A 27,468-nucleotide genomic window follows, 5' to 3' on the forward strand; every position below is an offset into this window, starting at 1 on the left:
GCAAGTTGTGACTTAATTGTATGACATGATAGCATAAATGGGTTATGGGATATGGTTTATAATGGGTTAACGTTCATATATGTGGAACTGATCATTTTTGACTTTATATTCATAGATCCCTGGGAGTCCTCATACCATTCCTGGCGTAGTAGTGCAGTGGTTCAATGATGGATCATTGCCCTGCGATGGCAGGTGCTGCCACTGGTGGGGCTTGTACGACAAGGTTGCTCCTACCGAACAAGCTCTCATGACCAATCATCAATTTAACTGCCACGGTGCGCAATCTGCTCACAACCCAGTGGGCAGGCTGTGATGAGGCCACAAGGTCACATGACCTAAGTGGCTCACCCAGGTTGTTTCTTCGGGGATGCTTTGCTCACAACGCCACTGGCGCCAAATTTTGTGTAGAACGGAGGCTTTAAAACTATTGTGTTAGCATCATGACACCAGTTTTTTCAGCCCTGCATATCACCTCGTTTCTTTTCTTATGGTTTATTGTTACCTACTTTTACTCGCTACCATTTCTCAGGAACTATTTGCACCCCCCCCCCCCCCCCCCCCCCACTACTTTTGATCATTCTCTGCACCCCTCTCCTTGCTTTTTTTTTTTTCTTTGCTTCCGAGTGTTTAGTTCGGTTTTACTTCTCAGTTGTGTCACTCTAACCAGTCATACCATGCGACATGTTGCACCTCCCCATGTGTGGACATGCAGCCTTTCAAGCCTATGTTCGCTGTCTCTCTGTCCTCCTCATTCCTTGGATTCCTTCCGGCTGAGTTGCTGCACTTGCTTTGCCGTTCAACTGGTTGATCCTCTTTAGTAGCAATCATGCCTGGACAAGATTCAGGCTCCTCATCCTTCCCACTTCATGCTCTCATCCCCTTCACTAGGCCTTCCTACTTAGAGTGAGGCACCATTTAAACCCTGCCAATGATGAACATTTTGCCCAAATGAAGGCAAGTCACCTTGTCGAAACATTTGCAAGCTTCCTTCCCCTTTCCTTATTCACTTTGCGTTTGCAAGAAGGCCATCTACTTGTCCCCTCTCTACTATGTTTGATTATGAGCGATTCTGCTGTACCATAAGTGCCTTCTTCAGATGAATGAATGAATTAAAAAAAAAGTACTGAACAATGTAATGATGCTTGTCATTACTTCTTGCATAGCATGCAAGTAGTGTGGCCACAAATGCTGCGTAATGCAGTGCAGCCATGGGATAGCTCAGTAAGTTCAAACAGCCTGAGAAAAGCATGCATGCAGAGTTGCTACTGCCCTATTCTGACAGCGCAAAGCTGCTGCTTCTGCCAGCGGCTCACTGATGGGTCATGCCACATCGAAGGATATCTAAGGTGGTCCACTGGTGGGCCATGATACACAGGGACTAGGGCTCCGAAAATCACTGCTGTGAACGTGCTAAGATGCTGTGTAAGAAATGATTCTCTGTGCAATGAATGTTGCTGACACTGCAGCACTTCGGTCTCTAGTAAATTAAGTAATGCAATAGAATGAAAACTGTGCTCATAAATGGCAGCCAAACTCACTAGACTGAGAAACATGGAAGTTGGTGAGTGCATTCCCTTCAGGTTAAAAGAACTTAATAAAAAGAAAGTTTATCGTGTGAGCATTAGCAAGTGTTACCAGATGGAAACGTTCATGCAAAACTTGTATAGCTCTTCAAACCCCATGCGATTCAAAGCTGTCACACCACAATTAGTTGTGGATTCAACTGTTGAGCCTGAAAGTCATGGTTTTTCAGTACAGACTTTTGCACAGTAGCTGGCTATAGTTTCCTTTCACAAACAAATCTCTGCTGCTTAAATGAATCTCATTTCATGAACATGGTGCTCTCAAGCTTGGCTAGAATGAAAGATTCCTATGTATACACAGATGAGAGACCATGTTTTCGATGGTGTTGTCAGCAAAAAGAAAATGGTTTTAGTTTTTATTTTTTCAAGGAATTCATCAGCTACAGAAATGTTCGAAGTGCTAAAATTGTGTAGGAATGTTAACTTAGAAAGTCAAAAAACAAACTGAAACAGAACAACCAAAAAAGAACATCTCTGTTAAAATAGCTTTCTTGTGTTCTGAATGCAGCGATTAATATGTTGGTAGGCGTCAGTTTTTTGCATACTCTCCCTAATTAGGCTGTCAAGCTTTTTGTGCATCATGGCACCAGGCAACTTGAACCCTGCCATGTGCTCAACATGAAAAAAAAAAAAAAACCCGCAAAAAAATGACGGGCGTAGAAAGAACAGACACCACAAATGCTGTACTGATATTTGAGGTAGTTGTGACAGTGTCTTAAAAAAACAAACAGCACAAAAAAACGATGTGCACCGTTTTTTCCATGATGCTGTGCCAACTAGCTCAAATGTAAGTATTACTCCAGTCCATGCGCTCAAGTTCAGTAGTGAATATTTTTTGCTTTTTCTTTAATCCTCCAGGCACCAGTTTAACACATCTAGAGATGTCATTAGGTACCTCATTATTTCTGTACATATATAATTTTTTACTTCCCTAAAATGCTAGTTTAAGCAAAAAAAAAGAGCAAAATTTCAAGGTTTAACAATTATTATTATTTAACAAGCTTTAGATGAGATTTTAGCATATACGGACCATAAAACAAGATTTTCGAGACTGCAGGGTCAACCAGCAAGCTGCACCTGCAAAAAAGAAAGTATAATCAGAAATGAGGAACATTAAAATATGAGCATGTAAAATAAGAATGTACTATAACATGTCTACATTTCACTTGTGTGGCTTATAGATTTGATAGGGGGGTTAAAATGTGGTCAGCTATCCGCAAAATTTGCTCATCAATTTCATATGTAGAACAAAAAGAATGAACTAAGGCCAGAAGTCTCTCCAAGGCAGCATCACTTTGTTCTGATTGAGATAGAACTGTTCATGCTCTTCATCAAATGATAAAGCAAACATTATGCATTTTTGTTCACCTACATTACGTATTTCACTCATGCATGTAGAAAAGCAACGTTATTTGAGAAAGGCACTGAAGTATGCACAACCAATGCCCAACAAGGTTTTAGTGACGCCACACACTAAATGTGCTAGATTGCACACACGTAGCAAGTGTTTCACACATAGTGCGAAAGCACTAATCTGATGGGTAAACTCCAAGCAAGATCTCACAGTGTTTGTGGGTTTGTCCCAAGTGAAATAAATAAAATCGGCATGAACCGATCACTGGCCACTAAGCTATCGCCACACCCGAAACACACCTTGCGTTAAACTGCAACACACTCTTGTGCAGTGCATTGTATATCATCTTTTTCATCAACTGATACTACTATCAAACTAATATTTGCACTTCGTCCTATGTGGTGGTAGCGGCCAAGAGATGTGCGCTGCATGCGTTGGTGTGGACAATGTTGTAGCAGAAACACGGCACTAGAGCAATTCACGTTGGCATTGACAACATTGCAGCAGAAACGCGGCACTGAAGCATAGGCCACCAGAATATATTGGGTAAATTGGCACTGATGATGAAAAAGTTGAAGACGCGCATAAGCGTTCTCTGGGTCAGTGGACACCTCAATCGCGCTTTCAGGTATGTGGTGGTGGTGCCCAACAGTAAAAAACTGTGCTTTTGCACAATATTTCGTGCTCAGCAATGCTAAAACGGCAGCAATTTTGCTGGCTAAAACGCCAGCAGATATGTAACAGTCCTTAAACTACCATACTGTCCGGTGTATAAGTTGCATTTTTTTAGAATTTTTTGTCAGTGCGTCTTATGCAGTGGTACAACTTATATTGACCTCATTAAAGGTGCACTAAAGAGGAATCTGAAACTGTCTTTTTACCATGGGAACTCGATGTACATTATCCGAGCACTCTTAGAAGCTTCGAATTATTGTCCTGTGTAGCTGAATTCTCTATCCAATCGAATGAAACGTCCCGGCTCCAACCTAACTTTTTTAACTCAGCTCCAAAAAGAGCAGGAGTCAGCCAACGCGTGGAGTTCCTTTCAGCCAGTCGCGCAGTGGCTTCGCTTGAGCTTTTCTTTTTTTTTAGGTTTCCATGAATAAACAGTTTCAGTCACAGACAACATAGACGTAAATTAGGCCCGCGGAAATAAAAATGTGTGTGGACTCTTTGCTTTCGCCGATTGCTACGTATCACTCCGCTGATAGCAGAGCGGCAAGCCGCCACGCGGCTGGCCGAAAAACACTGCACGCCTAGGCTGACTCCTCCTCTTTTTCGGAGTAGAATTTAAAAAAAAAGGCGGGAGCCAGGATGTTCACTTCGATTTAATCAGGAAATCGGGCGCACAGGACAATAATTCAGTTTCTAAGAATGCTCGGAGTGTGCAGATTCAGTTCCCGCAGTAAAAAGACGAGCTCAGGATCCTCTTTACTGCATCTTTTAACTATCAGATTTGGTGAGTGCCAGGAGGCTCCTGCATGGGAACCTATACACCCCCAGCTGCCATTGTGTTGTGGGGGTTGAAACTAAAAGCTGGAAGGGGGCACTTGTGTCTCCAGAGTCCAGCCTCAACAATCGAGGCACTATCTTGTAGAATTTCAGGAAAAGCTTCTTGAGGAGGCCCACCACGACATACTCATTTTTGGCTAAATGTTTCCATGATGCCTGCGATGTCATTGCGCAGGAACTCTGCTGCAGCATTGGCCATGCTGCTTTTGGAGCACGGTGCCCCCCCCCCCCCCCCCCCATTATTTTCTGTCCCTTTGTGCACAATACCACTAAACTGTTTGCAGACATTCCTCTGCATGGAAGGGAGGGTGTTTTCCCAGTCACTAGATGCCCCTGTGCCCAAGCAGGGTCGTCTCTCTTGCAGTTCTCAATTCTCAAGAAGACTAACAAAGCAATGCAATTTGTTAGTCTGTTTTGACCTAAACACCCAAAGAAAGCAACATGATGCCTTGGGCACGGCTAGCTAAAGTGGTCTGCTCTGTGACGAGATGAAAGGGCCCGCTCAGCAATACGACGCCCCATCGGAATGTGCAATTCGGGGCAGAGCCCAATTAGTGTGAAGCACCAGTGTTTTGGCACTCCCAGAAATGAAGATTTAAGGGAGACAGTGAGCCAGCTAGACTCAAAGTAGGCCACTTCGTGAAATTCAGCTAGCTGTACAGGGAAAGCATGACATTTGGAAGCCAGCTGTAAGGCTCCTCCAGCTGCACCGGATGCACAGGGAACCGCAAAAATGTTGTTTTGAAGAAAGAAAAGTCAGCCAGTCCGTGCGTTCGTTTACAGCATGACCAAGGCTAAAAAGCCTGACATCCAGGTGCCCTCAGCCACTGCTCCTGGGGCAGGTCGGCTGGAATGGCAGCATTCTATCTGTCCTACACATCATCCCCAAATGGAGCGGTTCTCTGCAATACTGTGCTAAAGTACTCTTGTGCTGCTTGCTTTTCTCACTTCTCCCTCACGAAAGCATGCCATACAAAGAGCACCTTCCTGTAGCACCATCTATCCCATGCAGTTGAAACTGATCTCCCTTCCTTCCCTCTACTGTGATGTTTCCCGGTAGCCTGCACCACCCACAGGTGCCTGGGGCTGCACCTCCTAAAAGCTTTCCATCTCCTGTGTTCTCTACAGCAAAACTGCTGACCAGTTTGCGCTCAAATTTTCTCAGCGGTGACATAAGCATTCAGCTCCCTATGTTTAGATGGAGTACTTGCCTCAGTCAATCACAATAAATCAGAAGTCGGCATGTTTTGCACTGATACCAGGAAAGAAAAAAAATCAGTCCGCGATTTACCTGGTTAAGCTAAATGAGACAGGTGCGTTAGCCTGTCAGCCTTTGTTTAGGTTTGCTTATCTTTGTTTAGCTTTTATAAGCTTGATAATATGAGTTGCAACCAAATGTTCTTGCAGTCGTTCCTCGGCTTTCCTCTTGCTGTACTCCACCTGAGCTGCTAATTGTGATGTGAGTCGCCATTCCCTCTGTTTGGTGGTCTCTGAAGCTTCTTGACTGCATGTTCCTCCGGCAACTTCATCATTTGCCTCTTCGTTCTCTCTCATCTGTTTCCACATCCCTATAAGCAAGGTCATACTGTCTTAGCCGCTCTGCTTCAGCTTGCCGCCTTGCTATACCCCCTGGATCAGAAAACTCACGTCAGCGCTCTCTTCACCTGTGTTGCTGTTCAGCTCACCATGCAAGTTCTCTAGTCTCGGAATCTGTCGAAGTACTGGCTTCATCCATGATTTACCACCTGCTGCACTGCATGCTCCTTCGTCGACTTCATCCATCTCCTCTTCTTTCTGGCATCTGCTTGTGTACACAAACCCGTTCCAGGCTCTTCTTCTACTCCACTCTTCTGCAGCCAGCACTCCTCCCATTGGCTACAGCTGGTGTGATACTCCTCCAAGCTTACCTGAGTTTACCTGAGCTTACTCCAGTTCCTTCAAGCTTTACCTGGACATAATGACCTTTCTGCTTGTGACACAACTGGTGCTAGCGCACTGAAAGTTTCGCGCCACCTGTGCCAGTACCGCCAACTTTCACTGGTGGTCAGACATAGACAATGTAAACTGGAAGGTGCTGCCCACCCCCTCGTGGGCGACAGAACATGCAGCCGGTGCAGCTGTTGGGAAAACATTTCTTGGTCCAGTATCACCGCTGATGATGTGGGCTGCTGATCCAGTATGAATGAATCGAGCAAGTACCAAACCCAACATAGCGTTAAACAAAACTGACCACCAAATGGCATCTCTGTACAAAATTTGAGCCCGAACAATCCACCGGCTTAGCCAGGAAGAGCATCCTGGGAGTTGCCCTGAGCAATGCAACGATGTGTGCATCATCCACTTCACTAGCAGAACTAGCTTCTCCCTGTCTGTGCCGCTGCTCACATCCCAACAGATAGCATGCTAATTTTATAAATCAAGTGACTAACAGACCGATTTCTAGGTCAGTCAGCACTGCACAGATTTCTTAGTTCTGTAATCTGATAACAGTTACAAAGAGTGTTCGAATGAGTCTCTGCCAGTGCTCAGCTAAAAGGAGACCAGCTGTTCCTGTAAGTATCTCAGACTTAAAAGTGATCACATTGATGTACAAATGATGGTTTTATCAGTTTGGCTGCTGCTAAAGAAGCATACTACCAGGGCATATAATTTTCTCTTAATTAACAAGCTCCTATGACTTACTGCTCACTATCCTCTGTCAGTGGAATCCTTTTTTTTTTCCCGCTGGTAAGTTAGCTCAACTTGATTTTCTTTTTCCCTTCACTGTAGTGTTGTGCAGATTTTGCACCCATCTGCTTGATACACCTTCGCTGTTTTTTTGATCATTCCCACCACACTGCTTTCATACAGTACACAGCTCACTTTCCACACTGCTGCAGTCATTGTCATTGTCTTGGGGCTGCATCAAGCTTCCCCGAGCCGATTCATTCGCCCATTACCCGCAAAACCTTGCGCCTTCTTCCTTGTGGAAGGCAACAAGCTATTCCTCTGTTTCCCATACAACGAAACAACACAGCTCACCTCCTCCGCGCTGTACAGACGTGGTGACCCAAACTGTGCCAAGGGAAACCTGGCTTCTGTACCCATCGAGTCAATGGGCAAGATGGGGCAATAATAGAGGGGCACATGGCTCACCCATCCATTGCTCCAGCACTGCAAGCAGGAAACGCATGGTAGCACATCAAGTATGCAACCGGTCTCTGTAAAACTCCCTTCTTTGCCAATGCATAATGTGCACTGCACAGGAACAAACAGCAGCCGGTTACTTCTGAAGGATGGGCCATTTGGTTTCGTGATTCAAAGAGCGTAATGCTACAAGGCAGAACTTTCGAAAACACAACTGACAGGTAACATCTTTTGATACCGCCAATTATGGTGCGGTATGGTATGGTACGGCATGCAGGGTTCAACTAGCTGCACATGTGCTATGAGAGGTGCCGTAGTGGAAGGGCTCCAGATCGAATTCAACCACCAGGGTGTTCCTTACTGTGGCACAGCACGCCGGGCGTTTTCGCATTTCAATTCCATACAATATGGCTTCTGCAGCTGGGGTTTGACCCTGTGCCCTTGGGTTTAGAAACTAAATGCTACAGCTACTGAGCCACAAATGAAGAATGCACAGTGCAGTGTTCAAGGTAAAGGTGCGGAAACATTTTAGAAATACTGCGCCAGGGCATTTCTCGCCAAATACCAGGCACAAAGTGAGAAACTATGCCAGTATTTTTCTCCTTTTAAGAATGTTCAAACTAAATCAGCGTTTGCCTTGAGAACCACCACACAGGTGGAGTTACGAGAAAGAGGCGAAAGTTGCCATGGTGGAGGGCTTTTAACCACTTGGCATTCTTTAACGTGCACTGACAACACATAGCATACAAATATTTTTCGATTTTCCCTTCCCCAAAACACAGCCACTGCAGCTGGAATCAGACATTGCAGTCTTGTGCACCGCAGCTGTATGCCATGATAACTGAGCTACCGTGACGGGTAAAACAACTCAGGTTTAATGTCATAATTAGGAGGTCAGTCAAGAACCACGGCGGCTATATGACCACTGGAGCCTCGTATGACCAGCACTTAACAAGGCAATGCAAACCAGCACTGTGGCCAACATCATGTTCATTTCCTTCTGTAATCTTTCCGGAACACTACACCGCAAGTCCATCTCAAATGGCAAAGGCATCAATGACCAGATAATGTGCAAAGTAACAAGCCTTCAGAGGTATGTAAATCTAGTACGTGAGGCCTAAAGTTTAACATCAGGGATTTCTCTTTAATGACACTATCCAACCAGAGCCTCGGAAGCACGTCATCTTTTTAGCCATGACGACATGATCTTTCTCCTTTTTTTTTAGCCTTCTGCAACACAATCTAATTCCTGTCTAACTGATTAATTTTAAACAGAAAGGTTGCTGGTTTGAAACAATAAAATCTAATCCACACAACAGCTGTATCTTACAGCTGTATATAACAGTTCTACTTACCAGCACTCATGTACAGGGCAGAACGCGGAGGCTAACGAAAGGATTCAGCTTAAGTTAAGGACAATGCAGCGAGCTAATGGAAGAAAAATTATAGGTGTAATGTTAAGAGACCACAAGCGGGCAGAGTGGGTGAGGGAACAAACGCAGATTAATGACATCCTAGTCGAAATCAAGAGGAAGAATTGGGCTTGGGCAGGGCAAGTAATGCGAAGGCAAAATAACTGCTGGTCCTTAAGGGTAACGGAGTGGATTCCAAGATAAGGCAAGTGTAGCAGGGGGCGCCAGAAAGTTAGGTGGGCGGAGGAGATTAAGAAGTTTGGGGGGGATACGGTGGCCGCGACTGGCAAAGGACAGGATTAATTGAAGAGACATGGGAGAGGCCTTCGCCCTGCAGTGGGCGTAGTCAGGCTGATGATAATGATGATCCCACACAAAAAAATGGTTCCTGACAGTTCATGAGAGAAAAAATATACTTTCAGGCTGGCATCCTGATGTACAAGTGCTCAAGGAAGTGTACTGTTTGTGCACAACTACTTCAAAAGCAACAGTAAACAAACTAAACTGTGCCACACCCACACCATAAAAATATTGCACGAAAGTCTTGAACTTCAAGCATTTGGTAGCATGTGGACCCTAGATTGTTGATAAAGGAGAAATAGCTACACTTATTGAGAAGTTAAGGTTACTGTGGGGGTAAAACCAATAAAGTAAGGTCAATGTTAGATGTCTCAAGAAAACTGGGAGTGCTTGCACATGCAGCAAAGCAGCACCAAATGCCACATTCAATCCAGTCAGCTGCAACATGATCCGTACACCAGTAAAAATTTTAAGCTGTTTTGCAATGATAGTTAGCTTTTGCAGCAAGACATCTTGCAGCATACCTTCTGCATCTGTGGCAGGTAGGACTTTCACTATTTCTGAAAAATACTCCAGAAAATGTGATTTGCAATACGGGAGTAATTACTCATTGATGTCCACCCAAGCGCAGCCATACAGCTACAAAGGAAAGCTATACAGCTTTCCTAGGTACTTGTACCATGATCTCGCATTGCTATTCAATACTCAAAATATTCCATGTATGTTGAAAAGTATACCTACTTTAGAGAAATATACACACATAAGTGCCAGCAAGAAACAAACAAGTCAGCACACCTTATACAGTTCGTACAACACGAGAATAAAAATGCACTTGTAATGGTTCCTACATACATGCCTGCCTGTGCATAAGCAAACACTTACCACAGTAAGCAGCGAGCCACTTTCGAAGCCATTATAGAAGCTTATCAGCTGAGCAGATTCACCAGGTGGGCCAGACACAAAGCCCCTAGGTAAAAAGGAAGGCATAACTTTAGCTTTTGTTTCGTTGCAGAAGCCACTAAACCACCCAAATGAAAAAAAAAAAGCTGCTTCCAGCATTTTTTTTGTCATCAAATCAACTCCTTCACCTAGACAATGCAGTTTATACATCTCTGTTTGTACTTTCCACCCCCTGCTTCTTTCAAGCTTCCAAAACAGCACAGCAGTGATGCCTTGCAGAAGCCATGGATGGCCGCAATTCCACTGTGATCCACAGAAAGGTTGTCATCTGCTCTGTCCACAGCATTACATACAACCTATTGTGATATGCGAGGCATTCGTCTAAAATTTTCCACAGTAAATCGCTTAGTCATGCTGAATCACCGCAACATATTCCCATGCCCTTGGCTCAGAACTAACAACAGTTCAACTGTCCACAGATCTCTGCGTGAAGAAGAACTTATCTTCAGGAGTTCGTAATCAATTGTTGAGCAGAGGTGCCAGAAGCTGGATCCTCTAAGCATGTGATGACACAGTTTCCAGCAGTGGCCAAGCCAGGTTTGCAGTTTTCAGTGCAGTTTGCAAGCCCACTGGGTAACCTTTTTTATTTTATTTTATTGCACTCTGAACAATTTGGATAGCGGCTGAAGTAGATAAGAGGACAGCAGCAGCAATGATAATGACACCGAAGGAAAACAATTTTAAAACTTTTTGAAGGAAAACTACCATCTGACAAAAGCTCAGTTGCTACCTTTTTCAGTCAACTTGCAAGCAAGCATCAAAGTGTTTGCTGGGTAAGTAGGTGACTCAACATCTTAGAAGAAGAACAGCGCAAAAAGACAAGATGAAGAAGAAGCAGACAGATACAGGCACCGACTAGCAACTGTTTGTATTTAATGCAGAATCGTAAAAACAAACAGAAAGACAGATGCATAGAAACAGAGAAGGAGGGGAAGCAACAATGTCAACAGCAAAAGTACTAGGCTCGTCAATCATAATTTAAGATATGCCAACTTGCAGCGGGGCAATGAAACTGAAAGTTTTGCTTGTGCATGAAGCCCCTTTGCACGTGATGATAAGGGCTTCATAGATTTCCCTCGTGCGTTGCTTAGAATTTGAAGATTGCGCACTGCTCAGAAAGCTGAACGTGATCTTGGCACGATTTATAGTGGAGCGCTAGGCTGCTTTCGTGAACAATATCATCTAGGGACGATGCATGTTCTCTGACGCGATCACGGATACATCACCTCTGCTTCTGCGCTCTGTCATTCTGAGTATTTATACGATCACGCATTAAATACAATCAGTTGCTAGTCAGCGCTTGTGTGTCTGTTTCTTATTCTTCTTCTTGTCTTTTTGAGCTGATTTTTTTCTAAGATCTCAAGTGAAAATTGTTGTGTGAAGACTCACATAGGAAACATCTCAAAGGTGGGTGTAGTCCTGGTCCTAAACAAAGCAACATAGTGGCCATGATCTGCAAAACAAGATGCAACAGGAGGCTGTGTAACTATGTAGCAAGCTCACAATTTCTGCACAGCTCCCAAAGGCTGACAATGGGTAATTGACAGAACAGTTAACCACAACATGGGCTGTGCTACAGGCAGCTTACACTCCACAGCCAACATTATAAAAATACACACTCAATGATTTATCTGGCAATGAATACTGCCAGTACCCTTGCAAATATTACAAAAGCAAATACTCTGAGTAACTGGAGGCAGAATTAACTGTTGTCTTTAGTACTCCCCTCACATTTATTAAATGTAAAGCAAAAAAAAAAAATATGGAAAGGTGGGCTAGTAATAAATATTTTGGCATTTTAGGTGAATTCAGTGCAAACAGACGAGAACAGACAGAATGGAAAGGACAGTGGTTGTCCTGTAGTGATTCTTCCCATGTGGTCTTGTCTGTTTGCACCAAATTAAGCAAGAAAAAGGTTAAAATATTGTATTTCATCATGTAATGGACCCAATTTTTTCCAGAAAAGTTGACGTCAATTTGGGGGGAGGGTTCGTTACAAGGAGAAAAAGTTTGGACAGATTTTTTTGTAAGCAATAAAATTTCATATCATACCGTCCATCTATACCATCATATCGTCTCTGCCTACCCGCCCTTTTGTCAGTCCATCCATCCACCTACTTGCTAGCCTGCCCGTCCTTTCGTTCGTCGATCTTATGGTACGTCCATTATCACCAGTGTTTATCCCTGTTCAATCAAAAGGCATTTGCTATATCATGGCGCAAACTGGTGATTTTGTGACAGTCGACCAATTGCAGTGAGAAAAAGTGAACATACTGACCACCGGGCTTGAATGTCAGGTGTGCATTCTTTTATACACAAGGCTAAAAAACAACAGTAAATTCTCAACGAAAAAAATGGGGGCGGGGGTAGATTCATTACGCAAGTAAATACGGTACACACTTGACATGCACATACTACCTAGTAAGCAGGCACAAAACTACGTAGTTGATTTAAGCGTCGAATGCCTTCAGATCATAATGACTTGCAGCATGTTCCATTCAAGTCTATTTTTCAGAGGCTGACAGACACACACATACATACACACAGATGAAGTGACATTATTTTGCCCTCCACAGTAGACTGCTGGTAGACACTAAGAGCTGGACGTAATGTTCAGAGGACAACAAGCTCACCTCTGAATGAGACAGCCAGGCGCTCTCCATGCTGATCCCAGGCCATGTTTTGAACCAGGCCTCCTACCCTATGGAAGAAAACAAGCGTGCAAATGAATTCCATACTGCCAGACATACAATCTCGACAAAAAGGAGCTCTTATGCAAGTACAGTAAACTCCCGTTAAGACGAACTTGCTTAAGATGAACCCTTGGTTAAGATGAACAGTGGTGGTCATTTGTTTGGTTTCCCATAGAGTCAATGCAAAAAAAAATCTGCTTAAGATGTACACTGCTGTGAGGATCGTGGGAGATTGCAGGTCTTATTTTCAACAAACACCAAAGTACAAACAATAAACGAGGCGGCTTTTAACGGAAAGGAAACCAATTACAATATGAGAGTGAAAAAAGGAAAGGAACAAGAGAACAACGCAACAATACACGGGAAAAACACACGGGGGAACAGAACAAAGTGCTTATGATAAATGCAGGAAAAAGAGTCAAAGAGGAAAGTTCACACTACTTGTCTTATTTGAGCAACGAGCGGCGAGGACTGGCTGCGCGTCGGGTAGTCAAGGAGTCTCTTGGCGTTCCAAACGCCGATGCAAGGCTACCGCAACGGCAGCGTTCGTGGGCTCCCGGCACGGTTTCCAGGTCTGGTATCCCGGAAAAGTCACGTAGGCGCCCGAAGCGGCCTATGTAGAGCAGCTGACGGATGGACGGAGAAGAGTGGCGCCTGGGCCTGGTGGTTGAGGCTCTCGACGATGGATGTCCAGGTCTGGTGGCCCGGACGTCTGCGGCTAAGGCCCAAGCCCGGAACTCGGGGAGCCAGCAGAACTCGTCCACGTCCGTCGCCCACCGCGCTCTTCTCTTCTCTGCCACGTAATCCTGTTCGACTTGCCCCGCGTTCCCCTCCGCACGCGCTCCTCGTGCTTTTTCTTCTTTTTTTCACGAACGCCGCTGGGTGGCGCTATCTCCTTACAGAAGGCCCCCTCTTCGGAAGTTTTTTCCAAGGGAAAGAACTCAACTTCAGGAGAGCGACACCAGACGCGTTCGACGATCGCCACACAGAACACCGCACCACAGCGCGCACACTACACACCACACACAATACGACAGTCGTCAATGTTCGAAGCGTTCACGGACCTTCGCACACACAGCACAGAGAGCACATGGAAAGTCAACGTAAAGCGTCCATAGAGGGCGAAGAAACACGGAAAGCATAAAAAAGTAGATAGCCGACATTCAAAAACAAGCATGAACAAACAAAAACAATTCCAACAACAGGTGTGGGCTACATTCTTCCGTATTCCATTGTTCACATCAAACCACTTCACCGTCGCGAGAACTTTTTCGGCTAGTACTTCCGTTTTCCTTTGTGAAACCGTTTTCTCCAAATCGACCTCGGTTTCCACCCTGATTTTACATGTTCCCGTCCTACGATGTTATTCACTCTGTTCTCCCTTGCCTTCGACACAGTCTGCTGACACATATCACACGATCTGACATAACTCTTAATGTCAGCCTGTACACCGGGCCAGTAAAACTCACTGAGCACCCTAGCTATTGTTTGCCGTATTCCATGATGGCCGGATAATGCACTCTTATGTGCCAACTTAAGAACTTGCGTGCGTAAGCCCTTCGGTACCACCGCTTGCTCAACGACTTGGCCGGGACACACTTGGTACGACCGGAAAAGAACACCGTCATCTGTATCAAAGGAGTGGGCGGTCTGTCCCTTGCCATGAAATATTTGCCCCAACTTCCTGCGACACACCTCTAAGGTCGGGTCTTCTTCCTGTTTGAGGCGAAACTCCGGCAGTGACAAGTGGAGTGTGTTAAGAGTGGGGCTTTTACTACTCTCTGAAACCTTTGCTGTCACCATAAGGGAAGGAACATCGACCGCACCCGTCATGGCAAGCGAAACTGCCTGATCAGTGAGAACTGGCGGGTCAACCAAGAATGGAGGTTTAGCCCCGGGGACATTGCCTATTATAATGTCGTATAAGGGTGTAGACAAGCAGCGCGCGATGGCCTTACCCGAGAAGTATGGAGAAGAAATCACCACCTCCGCTTCCGGAACTTCTACACGGGTCCCATTGGCCAAGAATAATGTAGCCTGTTTCCCTGTAAGCGCCGCTGCCGGTACAAGGGACTCACGCACAACAATGCCGGTGCTGCCCGTATCCCGTAAAACCGAACCAGGCTGGCCGAACACCTCGCCGTGCCCCACTGGCATAGCAACTTCCACCGGGTTGGAAGGACAGATCATCTCCCCCAACTGGCCCTCTACGCGCGTTACCACTGCAGTGCTATCGGGATGTGAATGTCGAGGTGTCATGCAACAGGAGGACTCCTCACGGTCTCCTGGCCTCTTAGCTTTGCACGACTGGGCATCATGTCCTACCTCGCGGCACCAGGTGCAATACAATTGCTTCGGCTTTGTCCGACAATCCGACGCCTTGTGCCCAGTCTTCTCGCAAAGAAAACATCGAAGGCGGGATTGTGAACGTGAAACCTCGTCCTTGGCTTTAACTATCGTGTGCTCACCCTCCTCTTTAAAGAACAACAAGTTATTTTGCCGCTGTGCCTCGAGAAAATGATCGGCAGCCTCCGCCAGCTTGGCAACTGTCTTGCCCTCCCGCTCACGTAAGAAAAGGGCTAAACGAGAATGACAGTTGTTCAGAAATTGTTCGCTCACGACCATCTCGCGAACCACCTCAAAAGTGCGGCCTGCTCCCCGCATCTCGACCCAACGGTCAAAGAAGCTAAACAACCTGGCAGCATATTGCGAGGCCGTTTCTCCATCCTGGGGCTTGCTCTGGCGAAACTTCTCTCGGTAACCTTCCGCGGTAAACCTAAACCTCTGAAGCAAGGCAAGCTTCGCTTTGTCATAATCCACGGAATCCTCAGGCGAGAGCCGACCGAAGACCCTAAGTGCTTCGCCGCCAAGGCACAAGCTCAACGCCGTTGCCCACTTTTCTTTTGGCCAACCCTGCCCCGTGGCCACATGCTCAAATCTCTTTAAGTAGGCATCGAGGTCATCCCGCGCTTCATTGAACTGTGGTATGAGGCTGTGCGGGTTAATGGAGCTGGTCGATGAGACGCTACGCTCTCCACGGTCACTCGGAGGATTTGCGCCACCCTCCATGAGCCTTATTTGTAGCTGCAAGTTCCGCGCCTCTAACTCCAAGCGTTCCTTCGCAGCCTCTCGCTCAGCCTCTACATTCCGCGCCTCTAATTCCAATTTCTGCTTCGTAGCTTCTCGCTCTAACTCCAATTTCTGCTTCGCAGCTTCACGCTCAGCGGCTCTCTCTTCCCGTGCCTTACGAAGCTCGTCCTCCACCCACGCTCGTAACTCCGCGCCGCACAAGCCCATGCGCTCGCCCAAAGCAACCAAATCTGAAGCGCTCATATTGTTCCTAAATTAACACAACAGGCGAATAGATAAAAACCGACCTCGTCCTGTCGTAGTGGACGCCAAATTTGTGAGGATCGTGGGAGATTGCAGGTCTTATTTTCAACAAACACCAAAGTACAAACAATAAACGAGGCGGCTTTTAACGGAAAGGAAACCAATTACAATATGAGAGTGAAAAAAGGAAAGGAACAAGAGAACAACGCAACAATACACGGGAAAAACACACGGGGGAACAGAACAAAGTGCTTATGATAAATGCAGGAAAAAGAGTCAAAGAGGAAAGTTCACACTACTTGTCTTATTTGAGCAACGAGCGGCGAGGACTGGCTGCGCGTCGGGTAGTCAAGGAGTCTCTTGGCGTTCCAAACGCCGATGCAAGGCTACCGCAACGGCAGCGTTCGTGGGCTCCCGGCACGGTTTCCAGGTCTGGTATCCCGGAAAAGTCACGTAGGCGCCCGAAGCGGCCTATGTAGAGCAGCTGACGGATGGACGGAGAAGAGTGGCGCCTGGGCCTGGTGGTTGAGGCTCTCGACGATGGATGTCCAGGTCTGGTGGCCCGGACGTCTGCGGCTAAGGCCCAAGCCCGGAACTCGGGGAGCCAGCAGAACTCGTCCACGTCCGTCGCCCACCGCGCTCTTCTCTTCTCTGCCACGTAATCCTGTTCGACTTGCCCCGCGTTCCCCTCCGCACGCGCTCCTCGTGCTTTTTCTTCTTTTTTTCACGAACGCCGCTGGGTGGCGCTATCTCCTTACAACTGCACACGTGCTAATTGGTTAAGATGAACTTTCACGACCAGCCGTGCCCAAGCCATGCAGCTTTACTCGAACATTTGAGCAGTATTTCAGCGGAAGGAAAGAAAAAAGCTAAAACATTGAAAGCTTTTTTTGCACCGCCGACGATCCATGTGACGCGGGGAGGCAAAGAGACCTAACCACGTCTCCGTTGAAAGGGCGATTCTGTGAAAGCAGAACTGTCGCTGCTCCTCCCCTGTGAGGGCACTGAAGGATATCTTGGAAGGTTAAGTGACATGCCTACGCTTGTAGCAAGCAGACGATTTTCTCGACAGACACAAAAAAAAATAACAGACTGGGCAACACTCAACAGTGCCTGATGCACTGCACTAGTAGTGCAATAAATGCTTATGTTGCAATTATTTTTTTCCTAAAAGACTATTTCATGGCTTTGTTCACATATACGAAGTATTTGGACACACACTGCATGCTCGAACATCATTTTAAGAAGCACTCCTAATTAGATGAACTTCTGATAAGATGAACAGTCTTCATGGTCCCTTGGAGTTCATCTTAAAGGGAGTCTACTGTATACAAGTGCATCACTATGCTGATAATTTACCGCATACTGCCAATTATATTCGACACCCCCCCCCCCCTCCCCCCCTCCTCCAGCAATTTGTTTAGGTAGTAAGAAAAGTTCTAACGAAGGATTATTACCTTGCCTGGGACTAACTGTGTGGCAGTCATAAATGTGGGCAGAGCTTCACTGCAGATTTAAGTTGTGCCCGCCCATAGCACAAGCTATGCCAGTGGCATACAGGCTTGATGAAGACAAGGCAATTCAATCCACAGTAGACAGCGAAACCAGAACCCTGATAGATACAATATACAGTAGAATCTCAATGATGATACATCATAGCTGGTATCAATTTGTATACCGTATTTACCCAATTCCAACGCGCCCCCGATTCCAACGCGCACCCAATTTACGGCACCAAAAAAAAAAAAATTTTTCAAGCCCCGATTCTAACGCGCGCCCGATATTGGTAATGAAAAAAAAAAAAAAAAAAAAACTACAAGCCCCGCTTCTAACGTGCATGTGACTTCCACGAATGAAAATAATTTGCAACCGTTTTTATATTTTAAGGGGAGATGCGGGTGAAAAAACCGCGATTTTTTTCGATAAAGTCGATTTTGTATTTTCTTGCGTTTTGTATTCCCCCAAGCCTCTTCTTTTATGTGTAAAAAAATCAAAGCCGATAATCAATGGGAAGTTAGTAAAAAATACTATTAAAGCACTCGCGGTGGCTCGCGAAAGTGCGAATTTGACCGAATTTCGGGAACGCGGCATTTCGCTCCACGGCGTCGCCCGCTCTTGAATATTCGCGGGGAAGTAGGCCTACCCATCGTCTACGAGAAGCCACTTCGGCAGCTGCGCATTCTTGATAAAAATACGAAAAAAAAGATCGTTTCCCGCCCGAGTCGAGCGTCGCGACTGGCCCTTCAAATCACGTGGTACGATCGGAGCCGTTCCATTGGCTACGAGCATTCCACCGCACGGTCGGGCGCAGACGCTCTTTCTTCGTTCTGCCGCCACCGAGACGTGAACCAACGCTTCTGCCCGGGTTTTTATCCTATCTCCGCTATGGATGTGACTGAGAAACGAGATTTTCGCTCACGCAATTTCCTGACAAAGCATCAGTATAAAGGAAGACGCCCCAAGCGCAAGCGGAGAGCTCCGGTTACGGGAGGTTCGTCTGCTGCTAGGCGTAACTGCGGTGAACTGCGGCAACGGCGATGCTTCTTGCGGAGCATCCATGACTTCGTCAGTGCGTCTGAGCGAAAGATAAAGATCTTCGACTGTAAAAACGGGCGCGGGAGCGCTGTTATCTGTGAGATCGGCATGATGCACGACCTCGTCAGCGGCGCGGCGTGCCCCGCCTGCGGACGATGTAATCTCTGTCAGAGAGTCGGCCGCAAAACAGAAATGAGTCTCATCGTTTTTGGAACTTTACCGCCGAAATGACGCGTTTCCGACAACCGTTGTTTCATCAACATATTCTTCGATCCGCGTATCTTGATCGTGCAACGGCAGTGATGAGGCGTCCGCCCGCGGCAGTGCACGGGATACCGTCGTCGTGAACGCGGTCCGTGGTCGCTGAGCACGCGACCAATGACAAGCGCCACACCGGTTGAAAACGGCTCCTGCGACGCAGAAAACGACGAGCAAACGTGCTCCCATGTTTCCAGCAGTTAGTGAGCTCCCACATCGTATATTGGCGATGACGATGGGCAGCTATGGGGCAGTTTCGGTTTGCACTCGAATCCAACGCGCATGCGATTTTGAGACGTATTTTCCCCGAAAAAAGGTGCGCGTTGGAATTGGGTAAATACGGTATTTCCTTGGCCCAAGCACACTGAATTTCGCTGAATTTTGGATGTTCTGAACACCCTCCTGTGTTATGACGGATGATACGAACGTGGCAGTTGAAACCACACCCGCAAGCACGAAGTGCTACGCTCACATCACAAGCACCCATACAGTCATGGACAAAAGTTTGCAGGATGGGGATTTGAGGAAAAAAAAAAATTATTTCTGAGCGGTCACACAAAGACGATCAATAATGAAACGTATCAAAGCATCAGGAGACATGTGTTCTATTCACTAGAACGATAATACCAGCCGATCGATAAGTGAGGCAACCCAACAATATTTTTTTTTCTAAGAAGCCATATCCTGCAAGCATTTGTTCATGACTAGATCATCGACGCTGTCATTGCCAGTCGAGCAGCATGCACATCGCTGACGTCCTGATTGCCAGTTGCGCAATACACACCGCGAGCAGTGAGCACAGTGGCGTGCGGATGTAAATAAGTCCCTTAAGCCGTAAAGAGATCTGCGTGAATGCATTTCCTGTGCTTTCTGCACATACAAATGTTTGTTTCTGAACGATACAAATATTTTTCACAACAATGTGAGATTTGCACCATCGTGATTCTCACTGACAAAGCATTGTAAAGCCTTTGTTTCACAGGAAGACTTAAAAAAAAGAACTAATGATACCATTTGCACCTCTCTTCCCACAACGCCAGTGTAGAGGTCTGCTCTTTAAAAGTAACAATCCCATCCTGCATTTTGGCTCTCTGAAGTGAGCAGGAGAATGCTCTCAGCCAGCAATGCAGCTGTTACGAGGCAAGCTCCTTTGGTAAATTACAACTTCTCTTGCAGTGATATGAAAGCTTTAAGATTACACTAGTATCCAGTCACTATTATACCATGAAAATCGTTTGATAAAGTAAGGAAGAAGCCATAGACTGGAATTTCTACACAATAGATTGGCTACCTTGATTAAGAAATTTGCCTCCAGCAAAAAACTAAAGGCAGCTAACCACAAATGACCAGTGCATCGATACTCAGTATTCTGGTGCGGGTGTTCCTGCAGTACCCAAATTGACATGCTCCTTATTCGCTCATCTCTAACTCCAGCTTAACCCCTTAACTTGAGGTGAGGTCAGTTCCTGTAGAAATTTTCAAGTCTCAGTGGAAACCTGCAGTACTGACAATGAATGGCTTATGCCGCAAATCCTTGCATCCTTAATTTCTTGCTTGCTATACTCTGTGCACGATGTTACATGTGCACAGACAGAACTCCGAATTCCGAGAATGCGAAGAGAATTCCATTTGGAAGTAAATGGCAGTGTGGCGCAGCCACAGAGACCTGCATACAGAAATCTGCCTTGAAGTTGCCAAATTTTGCTCGTGGAAATGGCTGGTGGTGACAATACCGTTATTTCATTTTCTGCGGTTTCCTAGCTTGTAAAAGCTCTGTTTTCACTGAAAGTAGGCCTCCTATCAACAGAATGTAATAACGAACTGATACAGGCCAATTTCAATTTGCTCTCAGTGTTCCCCCTTAACTTCACCCCATCAGCAAAGAACTGCTGTCACAGCAATGACTGCACGCCTACCTGACAGTTTCACCAGAGGGACTGTCGCCAGAAGGACTGCCACCATTCGGAGCCTCCAAGGGCAGCGGAAACTCCACCACACTGAGGTCAGCCACGGGCAGACCCGTGCCAAAGGCTACGTCTGGGTGCGGTGACCAGGCGGCAGCTGTGGACTCTTCGTTGCCCTGCTTGCTTGGGTCGGGAAAGCTCAGGGCGTACAGGGCAGGCCTGTTAGCAAAGCTGCAGAGCAGCCATCGGCCGTCGGGGCTCCAGCACGCAGCCTGACAGCGGCCCTGCTGCGTTGACCACCGGTCAAATTGCCAGTGCCCGGTGCCCCACACTCTGAAAGCAAGCAGGGAAAGCACCTCCACAGCTCACAATTAAATTTAAATTAAATCAACTGCAAACTCATCTGCAGAAGTAAACAGAGTTTTGTCCCACTGTTCCAGTTACATTTATGCGTGTCCTAAAATAAATTAATAGCCAATGTGCATTCATGGCAACCATGCCAGCCAGACCACAGTTCATTTACCCTACCAGTTACAAAACTCCGGATCAAAATCTGACCAGACCGTGCCACCTGTTACTAAGAGAGGGGAGGGGGGGTAGCAGTCCGTGGCACCACCCACAAACTTAACAGCCTTACAACTTTTCTCTCTTCCCCATATCTACTTTCGAGCAGCTTTGGGCAGTTCATCCGTATGCCACAAAGTGGCCAGACAATCTGCTGACTTCAAAACTTTGGCCCAGTCACAGGGCCATGGGCCCAATTCGCGATTTTCACAAAATCGACATCACGCTGTGGCAGCGCCGCAGACTATTCCAAGCAGGATAGGCATGTGCCGAACCATGCCGTTTGCTTTAATGCCTTAGTAAGTGCTTCGCCGGCACATTCAGATGTCGCAGTCAGAGTTTACCTCATCTTAAGCATGCTATTACATGGATGTTAGCATAAAGAGACAAAAGAGCAGCTAGGTGTCATGGCGTGAGTTTTCTGGTGCCAGCAACACAAAGGGAGCATGGAAAAAGAAAGATCCTAGAGTGGAACACTTGCAGGACCATGGAAGCACAATTCTTATCAGGCAGTGAGCCTACATTTTCAAAAGGCAATTTATCTGGACTAGAATGGCCTATCTAAATATGAGGCACTATCGGTTAATAAACATAGCTGAGCACACATGACCAACAGGCACATTTCAAGTGCAGAGTTTCGAGCTTGACTCTCTCTATAATAAAAGTCCTTATTATGGCATGTGCATATACAGTGATATAGTGCTCTATTATCCACGGAAACAGAAGTGAGTTGATGAGATGATTTCATTTAAATTCCATTTCATCCCAATTTTTTTACATTTCGTACCCATCCCTTCGCTGTCACTTGATCAGTCAGGCGGGCGGATGATAAGAACTGAATAAAATGGAAGTAAAGGAAATGTATCATAGCAGCCCAACATTCATTATATGCCTTCCATCCACTGCTTACAAATTAACGGAGGGCACTAGGTGTGGTTGATTGCTCCGAAGAAACAGAATGCGGAAAAGGAGACCTTACTGTACTGCTTTTGATATACACAAATGATTAGAAGTAAATATTGGTTTTATAAGGTTTAACGTCCCAAAGGGACTCTGGCTATGAGCGAGGGATATATACTGCATTCATATTTAAAGTTCCCCAGATAAATGGGAACAATATGCATGAAATTTAATGGAAGTGGAGTGGAGGATATCATGCAACTAAATCTTAAGTGTAATTACTGCTTAAGCGAGTATGTCTTAATGAGATTTTACTGTACCAATACACCTGATATTAGTACAGATAAGCAATAAAGCATATATATAATAAGTAATAAAAAAAACATGCACTTTAGACAACACTGTAGCTCATTGGTAATACATACTTAAGGCAAACTTTGCTGAAACTGCTTTTCAAATGCAACACTAGAAATACATAGAAGGGAGCAAGTCATTTTATGGCCATGAAAGTGGCCCAACTCCCACCTGAGGAGGCTCTGTGGTGCTGCTGCTAGGAGGTGAGAGCCGTCAGGCGACCAGCGAACAAGGCTGACTCCTCCACCAGCGATTCGGGTTAGCGGGACACACTCTTCCATCGTGACGTTCCAGATCTGAGAAACAAGAGCAGCACAGCACTCATGAGGGCAAACAGACTGAGCTCCTTTGGTAGCCGAAGCATGGCATCAACAAATTGCTTCAAGAAGACTTCACAGTAGAAGACTGGAGTAAGCACAACAGTAGCGGAACAGTTAACGCAATAGCAGCAGCGATGTAAAGTTGGGCAACATGTGCAGCCAGAAAGGTCTCTTACTGCATGAAAAAAAAAAATAGAGAAAGCAATTTCCTCACAGCACATGCCACAAGAGAAAAGAAGAATCACTATCAAAGAGGAAGCTCAAAGTTTTTCTCCGCATTCACATGTGCTCACAGGAATGCTTTGAGTTTGAAGCCCCCACAAGGCATGTGGCATGATTTCTAATGAAAATGGTGCGACTGAATTAGCCATTACATTAGATCTGACTTACAAGAGTGAAATAACTAGGAAAATAACAACGGGGCAGAGTGCATTTGGCAGGTACTCACAGGCCACGAACAGCAGTTTACCAGTACCCCTAAAAGGAAAGTATGTATAATAGCTGCATCTCATCTATACTAAACTATAACCTGTGATGAAGGCTAATGAAGAGGCTGAAGTTAAGTCCAGGACAGTGCATTGAGCTATGGAAAGGAAAATGATAGGCTTAACGTAAAGGAAGAGGTGGCTTTCAGCAAAATAATGTTTATTTCTTGATAGATTTTGTATGCAAACTTTTGAACTTAGTATATATAATGTGACTACCTACTACTCCAACATATTTTCATTGTTATATGAACATTTTTTTCTACAATGTGTTTCAACCTTGTATTTCGTGAAAAGCCTGCAGAGTTCACACAATGTAGCGGAGGGTTGGTTCAACGCTCGTTGCTTTTCAACTAGCATGCTGCAAGTCAAGACATGCTTAGATTTTTTTTTCCTGCAAAATAAATTTTCAGTTTTGACTTTTTGTGATGTACTTTCGTAGAAATGTCTACACATCGAAAAAAGTTTTATAAAAGAAATTTATAATTCAAAACACTGAAAAACCAAGAATGGCTAGTTCTAGGAGTGTAATGAAACAAACGCGGTCAAAACAAACAAAACAAAGAAATCGACTGCACAAAATGAGCAACAAGCGAAAAAACAACAATGACAATAAAGTATTCAAAGTTGAACAACACATCTATACTTCTCCTGAAGGCACCACGGCTGTAGTACTGGGAGTACTTTTCAATGCAGTGTTTCTTGGCTGCTGCTTTCTGCCCATGGTGTGCTTTCCAGCTGGTTGTAATTGGCTGCTGCCTAGTACCAACAGGGCACAAAGAACTCTTTCACACATCCAAGGTGTTCACTGGTCAAGCCACTTTTCGCTGACACATTGCCAGCGGAGCCTGAAGAGCTCGGATGTGCGTCCATTACGCCATTCATGATATCACTCATAGCAGCCCACAGACAAGCCTTCTTTCCATCCTTGGTCACTGGCGACTTTCGCTTCCGGCTGCCGTAACAATGCACCGTTTGGCACTTCTTTTTAAAGCAGCGTCGTCCTATAAGCACAGAATTCCGAACCCAAAACCAGTACTTCCTCTATTTTACAGCCCTGCCAAAACAATATAATCCGCTAATCCGAGATGATTGAATAAGTGTAGCGGATCGATCGCAAGAGAAGGCGCTGCATCACAGGCTCCCTCGTGCTGACGAGTCGCAGTCACGTGGCGAGACCTCGAAACATTTCCTTTTTGTATTATTGCATCAAGAAGTAGAGTTGACCTGGGGTGCCAGATTTGAAGGCGAGGAAACAAGCTTTCGCCCGAGCACAAGACAGTGCCAAAAGGCTGCGGCGCCGCAGATACCAAAGTTAAAAAAACACCCATTTTTCAACCCTTCTAAGATACAGGTAAGACACGCACCACCGCGGCTAGTCAGCAATTACAGTGCTTCTTGCTAGGTTTTTGCAAAGAAACTCCGTGAGTCATACAAATACATATTTTAACTTTTTAAAAGCAGAATTTTCGGTCACCTTTCGAGATTTGAAAGCCATGTCCCCGCAAGAGGCAGGAAGAGAGCAGAGTGGGTCATGGAACAAATGTGAGTTAATGACATCCTAGTCAAAATGAAGAAGATGAAATGGGCATGGGCAAGGGCATGTAAAGCAAAGGCTCCTAAGAGAAGGCAAGGTTAGCAAGGGGCTTTGGATTTGGATATGTGGCTTTTCTTTTGCACAGAGTAGTCCTTACGAAAATTCCTCTGTAGGAGGTGTCCTAGCCTATGGTGCAGGGGACCCTACAATCTGCCAAGTCATCACAGAGATTTCTCTCCACACTATCAGTCAATGCTTCGTTGTCAACACCACACCAACCATGCCAACTGTCCCTCCGCTGTCCACCGTATCACCATTTAGTGAGCACCTCAGCGGGAAAGAAAGGGCCTGTTCAAAAGACATTCGAGCCAAATGTTGTGGCTGGACCACTGCATATGTGAGAACATGTTCTGCAGTCTCTTCTTCTTGCTGGAACACCGCTCACGTCATGACTGTTCCGTCTGCATTTCACCCGCTACAGTGCGCCCACCAAAGCTTCGTCCATAGCCCCCCTGTATGGGCCTGGAAAAGTAGCGAGCTTCCTACTCCTCTGCTTTATCACAGTCTTCCCAAAGCAATACGCACCAAGGGCTGGCTTCCTTGCCACAGCTGACCTCCACTGCTGCATCTTGGCTGCTGACAGCTGCTTTCTCAGTTGACCATAGCTCAAGCCTGTTCCCCTCAGGTTGCACAAAGACGACAGGGGGACCTCAAATTTGGCCGCTAATCTGTGCATTCTGTTCTTTCATCTTGCAGATGCACCGGGGAACAGGAGGTAGCATTGTTCTGGTTCACCTAGTGCTCTTGACCATCAAGAGTCAGGTGGCCGAATGAGATAAGGAATTTTACCAGGATAAAGTGGCCGTTGCTGGCACACGACAGGATTAACTGGACGGTTATGGGAGTGGCCTTTGTCCCGCAGTGGATGTAGTCAGGCTGATGAAGGTGATAAAATTAACCTATTTTCTTACAGTTCTCAAGGCCAATTCAATATTTTCTACTTGATTGTGGCATATTTGTTACATCTTTTCCACACACTGAACTCTTTCTCACAGAACCTTGAAGGAAAGGACACCTTACTAGTAAAAAATATATATAAACACAAATGTAACCACACAGCTTCAATGGAAGCTTCATTTGTTGAAATCTGTATTTCATAAAAAGAAAAAGAAAGTGATTGAATCCAAAGAAGGTTCGATTCTAAGCTCCAAGGTGTAAAATTTTGAGAAAAAGAGCTGCTGAAGCATGCGTTAATACTGTAGCTGCTGTAAACATGCGCAAAGATAAACAGAGGAGCAAAGAAAGAAAAAGGAACAAGCACTCACAAAAAGAGAGCAGTCAGCTGCAGAGGCGGATGCTAGCAGTGTTCCCTTTGGATGCCACGAAATGCTGGTGACAGGACTGTGTTCTGGGCGGGCAAGAAGCGATGCACATGCTGATGATGGCCTGGAAAAGAAGCATAAAATAATAGACTATTAGTATGATCTGCTCAACAACCTTCACACAACCTTTACCTTACCAAAGGTACCTTGTTAGCATTTCAGAACTGCAATAGTTGCTTTGTAATCATGCGCATTCGAAGAAAATGGTTCTCTTCTAGAAAATCTGGGCATGATACTGCACTAGTACGTGACATGGTTGCCAAGACACTTTCACATTTTAAAAGGAGAAACTGTTTTGCAATGAGTAAGCACACTGATGCAGATGCGATGTAGCAGTGGCATGACTTACCTAGCAATCAGGGGTGTAGGCTCCACCTGCCAGAGTAGGATCCCCTCTCGGCAGGCAACAGCAAGAACGGAGGTGCAGTGAGGTCTACAAGAGACAGATGAAGTTTAATACAATGCAAACTTAGGTAATTCGTAAGAGACTGAGGACCATCATCTACGTAAATATGTTGAAAAAAGCTGCTACAAAAAAAAAAAAGAAATTCATTTGAAGAAAGAAAAATTTTCCACTCAGAACAAGAAAAATAAAAGTGAAGTAATAAAGTCTGATCTTTATTATTTTTCCTTCAAGTTTAATGGGCCTTTTAGTTTAGAAGAAAAAATAATAAAGGTCAGGTTTATCCTTCACATGTATTGAGTATGAAGATAGCCAAAAGTACGAGCTTTCCAGGAAGCTGTGGTTATCAGAAACTGCTGAAAAATAAAGGCCAAGTGAATTACTACTCTCATGCAATCAGTAGGGGCGTGCGAATAGTACTTCCTTGAACCCAAATCAAATACGAATAGTCTAGCTTCTGTATTGAACCCAATGTGAATAATGTCGATAAAAATAAAGTCAAATACGAATACAGTAAAAGCTCATTATTTGAACTGAGAGACCGAAAAAAAAA

At 45.5% G+C, this 27,468-nt stretch overlaps 1 protein-coding gene across 1 annotated transcript in view; it reads right to left on the minus strand.

Annotated features, from left to right (window-relative positions):
* Nucleotides 1-1,922: 1,922 nt before the first annotated feature.
* Aladin (aladin WD repeat nucleoporin) overlaps nucleotides 1,923-27,468 on the minus strand; it is a 35,233-nt gene continuing 9,687 nt past the window's right edge. Inside the window, exons 7-15 of the mRNA XM_089544094.1 lie at nucleotides 26,862-26,945; nucleotides 26,456-26,576; nucleotides 22,960-23,084; nucleotides 20,983-21,303; nucleotides 12,881-12,948; nucleotides 11,637-11,700; nucleotides 10,170-10,254; nucleotides 7,471-7,602; nucleotides 1,923-2,660 (exon numbers count right to left, since the gene is read on the minus strand). Coding sequence (XP_089400220.1) covers nucleotides 2,643-2,660; nucleotides 7,471-7,602; nucleotides 10,170-10,254; nucleotides 11,637-11,700; nucleotides 12,881-12,948; nucleotides 20,983-21,303; nucleotides 22,960-23,084; nucleotides 26,456-26,576; nucleotides 26,862-26,945 — 1,018 coding nt within the window. The 3' untranslated portion in view covers nucleotides 1,923-2,642. The remainder of the gene's footprint in view (nucleotides 2,661-7,470; nucleotides 7,603-10,169; nucleotides 10,255-11,636; nucleotides 11,701-12,880; nucleotides 12,949-20,982; nucleotides 21,304-22,959; nucleotides 23,085-26,455; nucleotides 26,577-26,861; nucleotides 26,946-27,468) is intronic.

This window comes from Amblyomma mixtum, chromosome 5 (genome assembly GCF_055824585.1).
Source record: "Amblyomma mixtum isolate Tamu chromosome 5, ASM5582458v1, whole genome shotgun sequence".
Lineage (NCBI taxonomy): Eukaryota > Metazoa > Arthropoda > Arachnida > Ixodida > Ixodidae > Amblyomma > Amblyomma mixtum.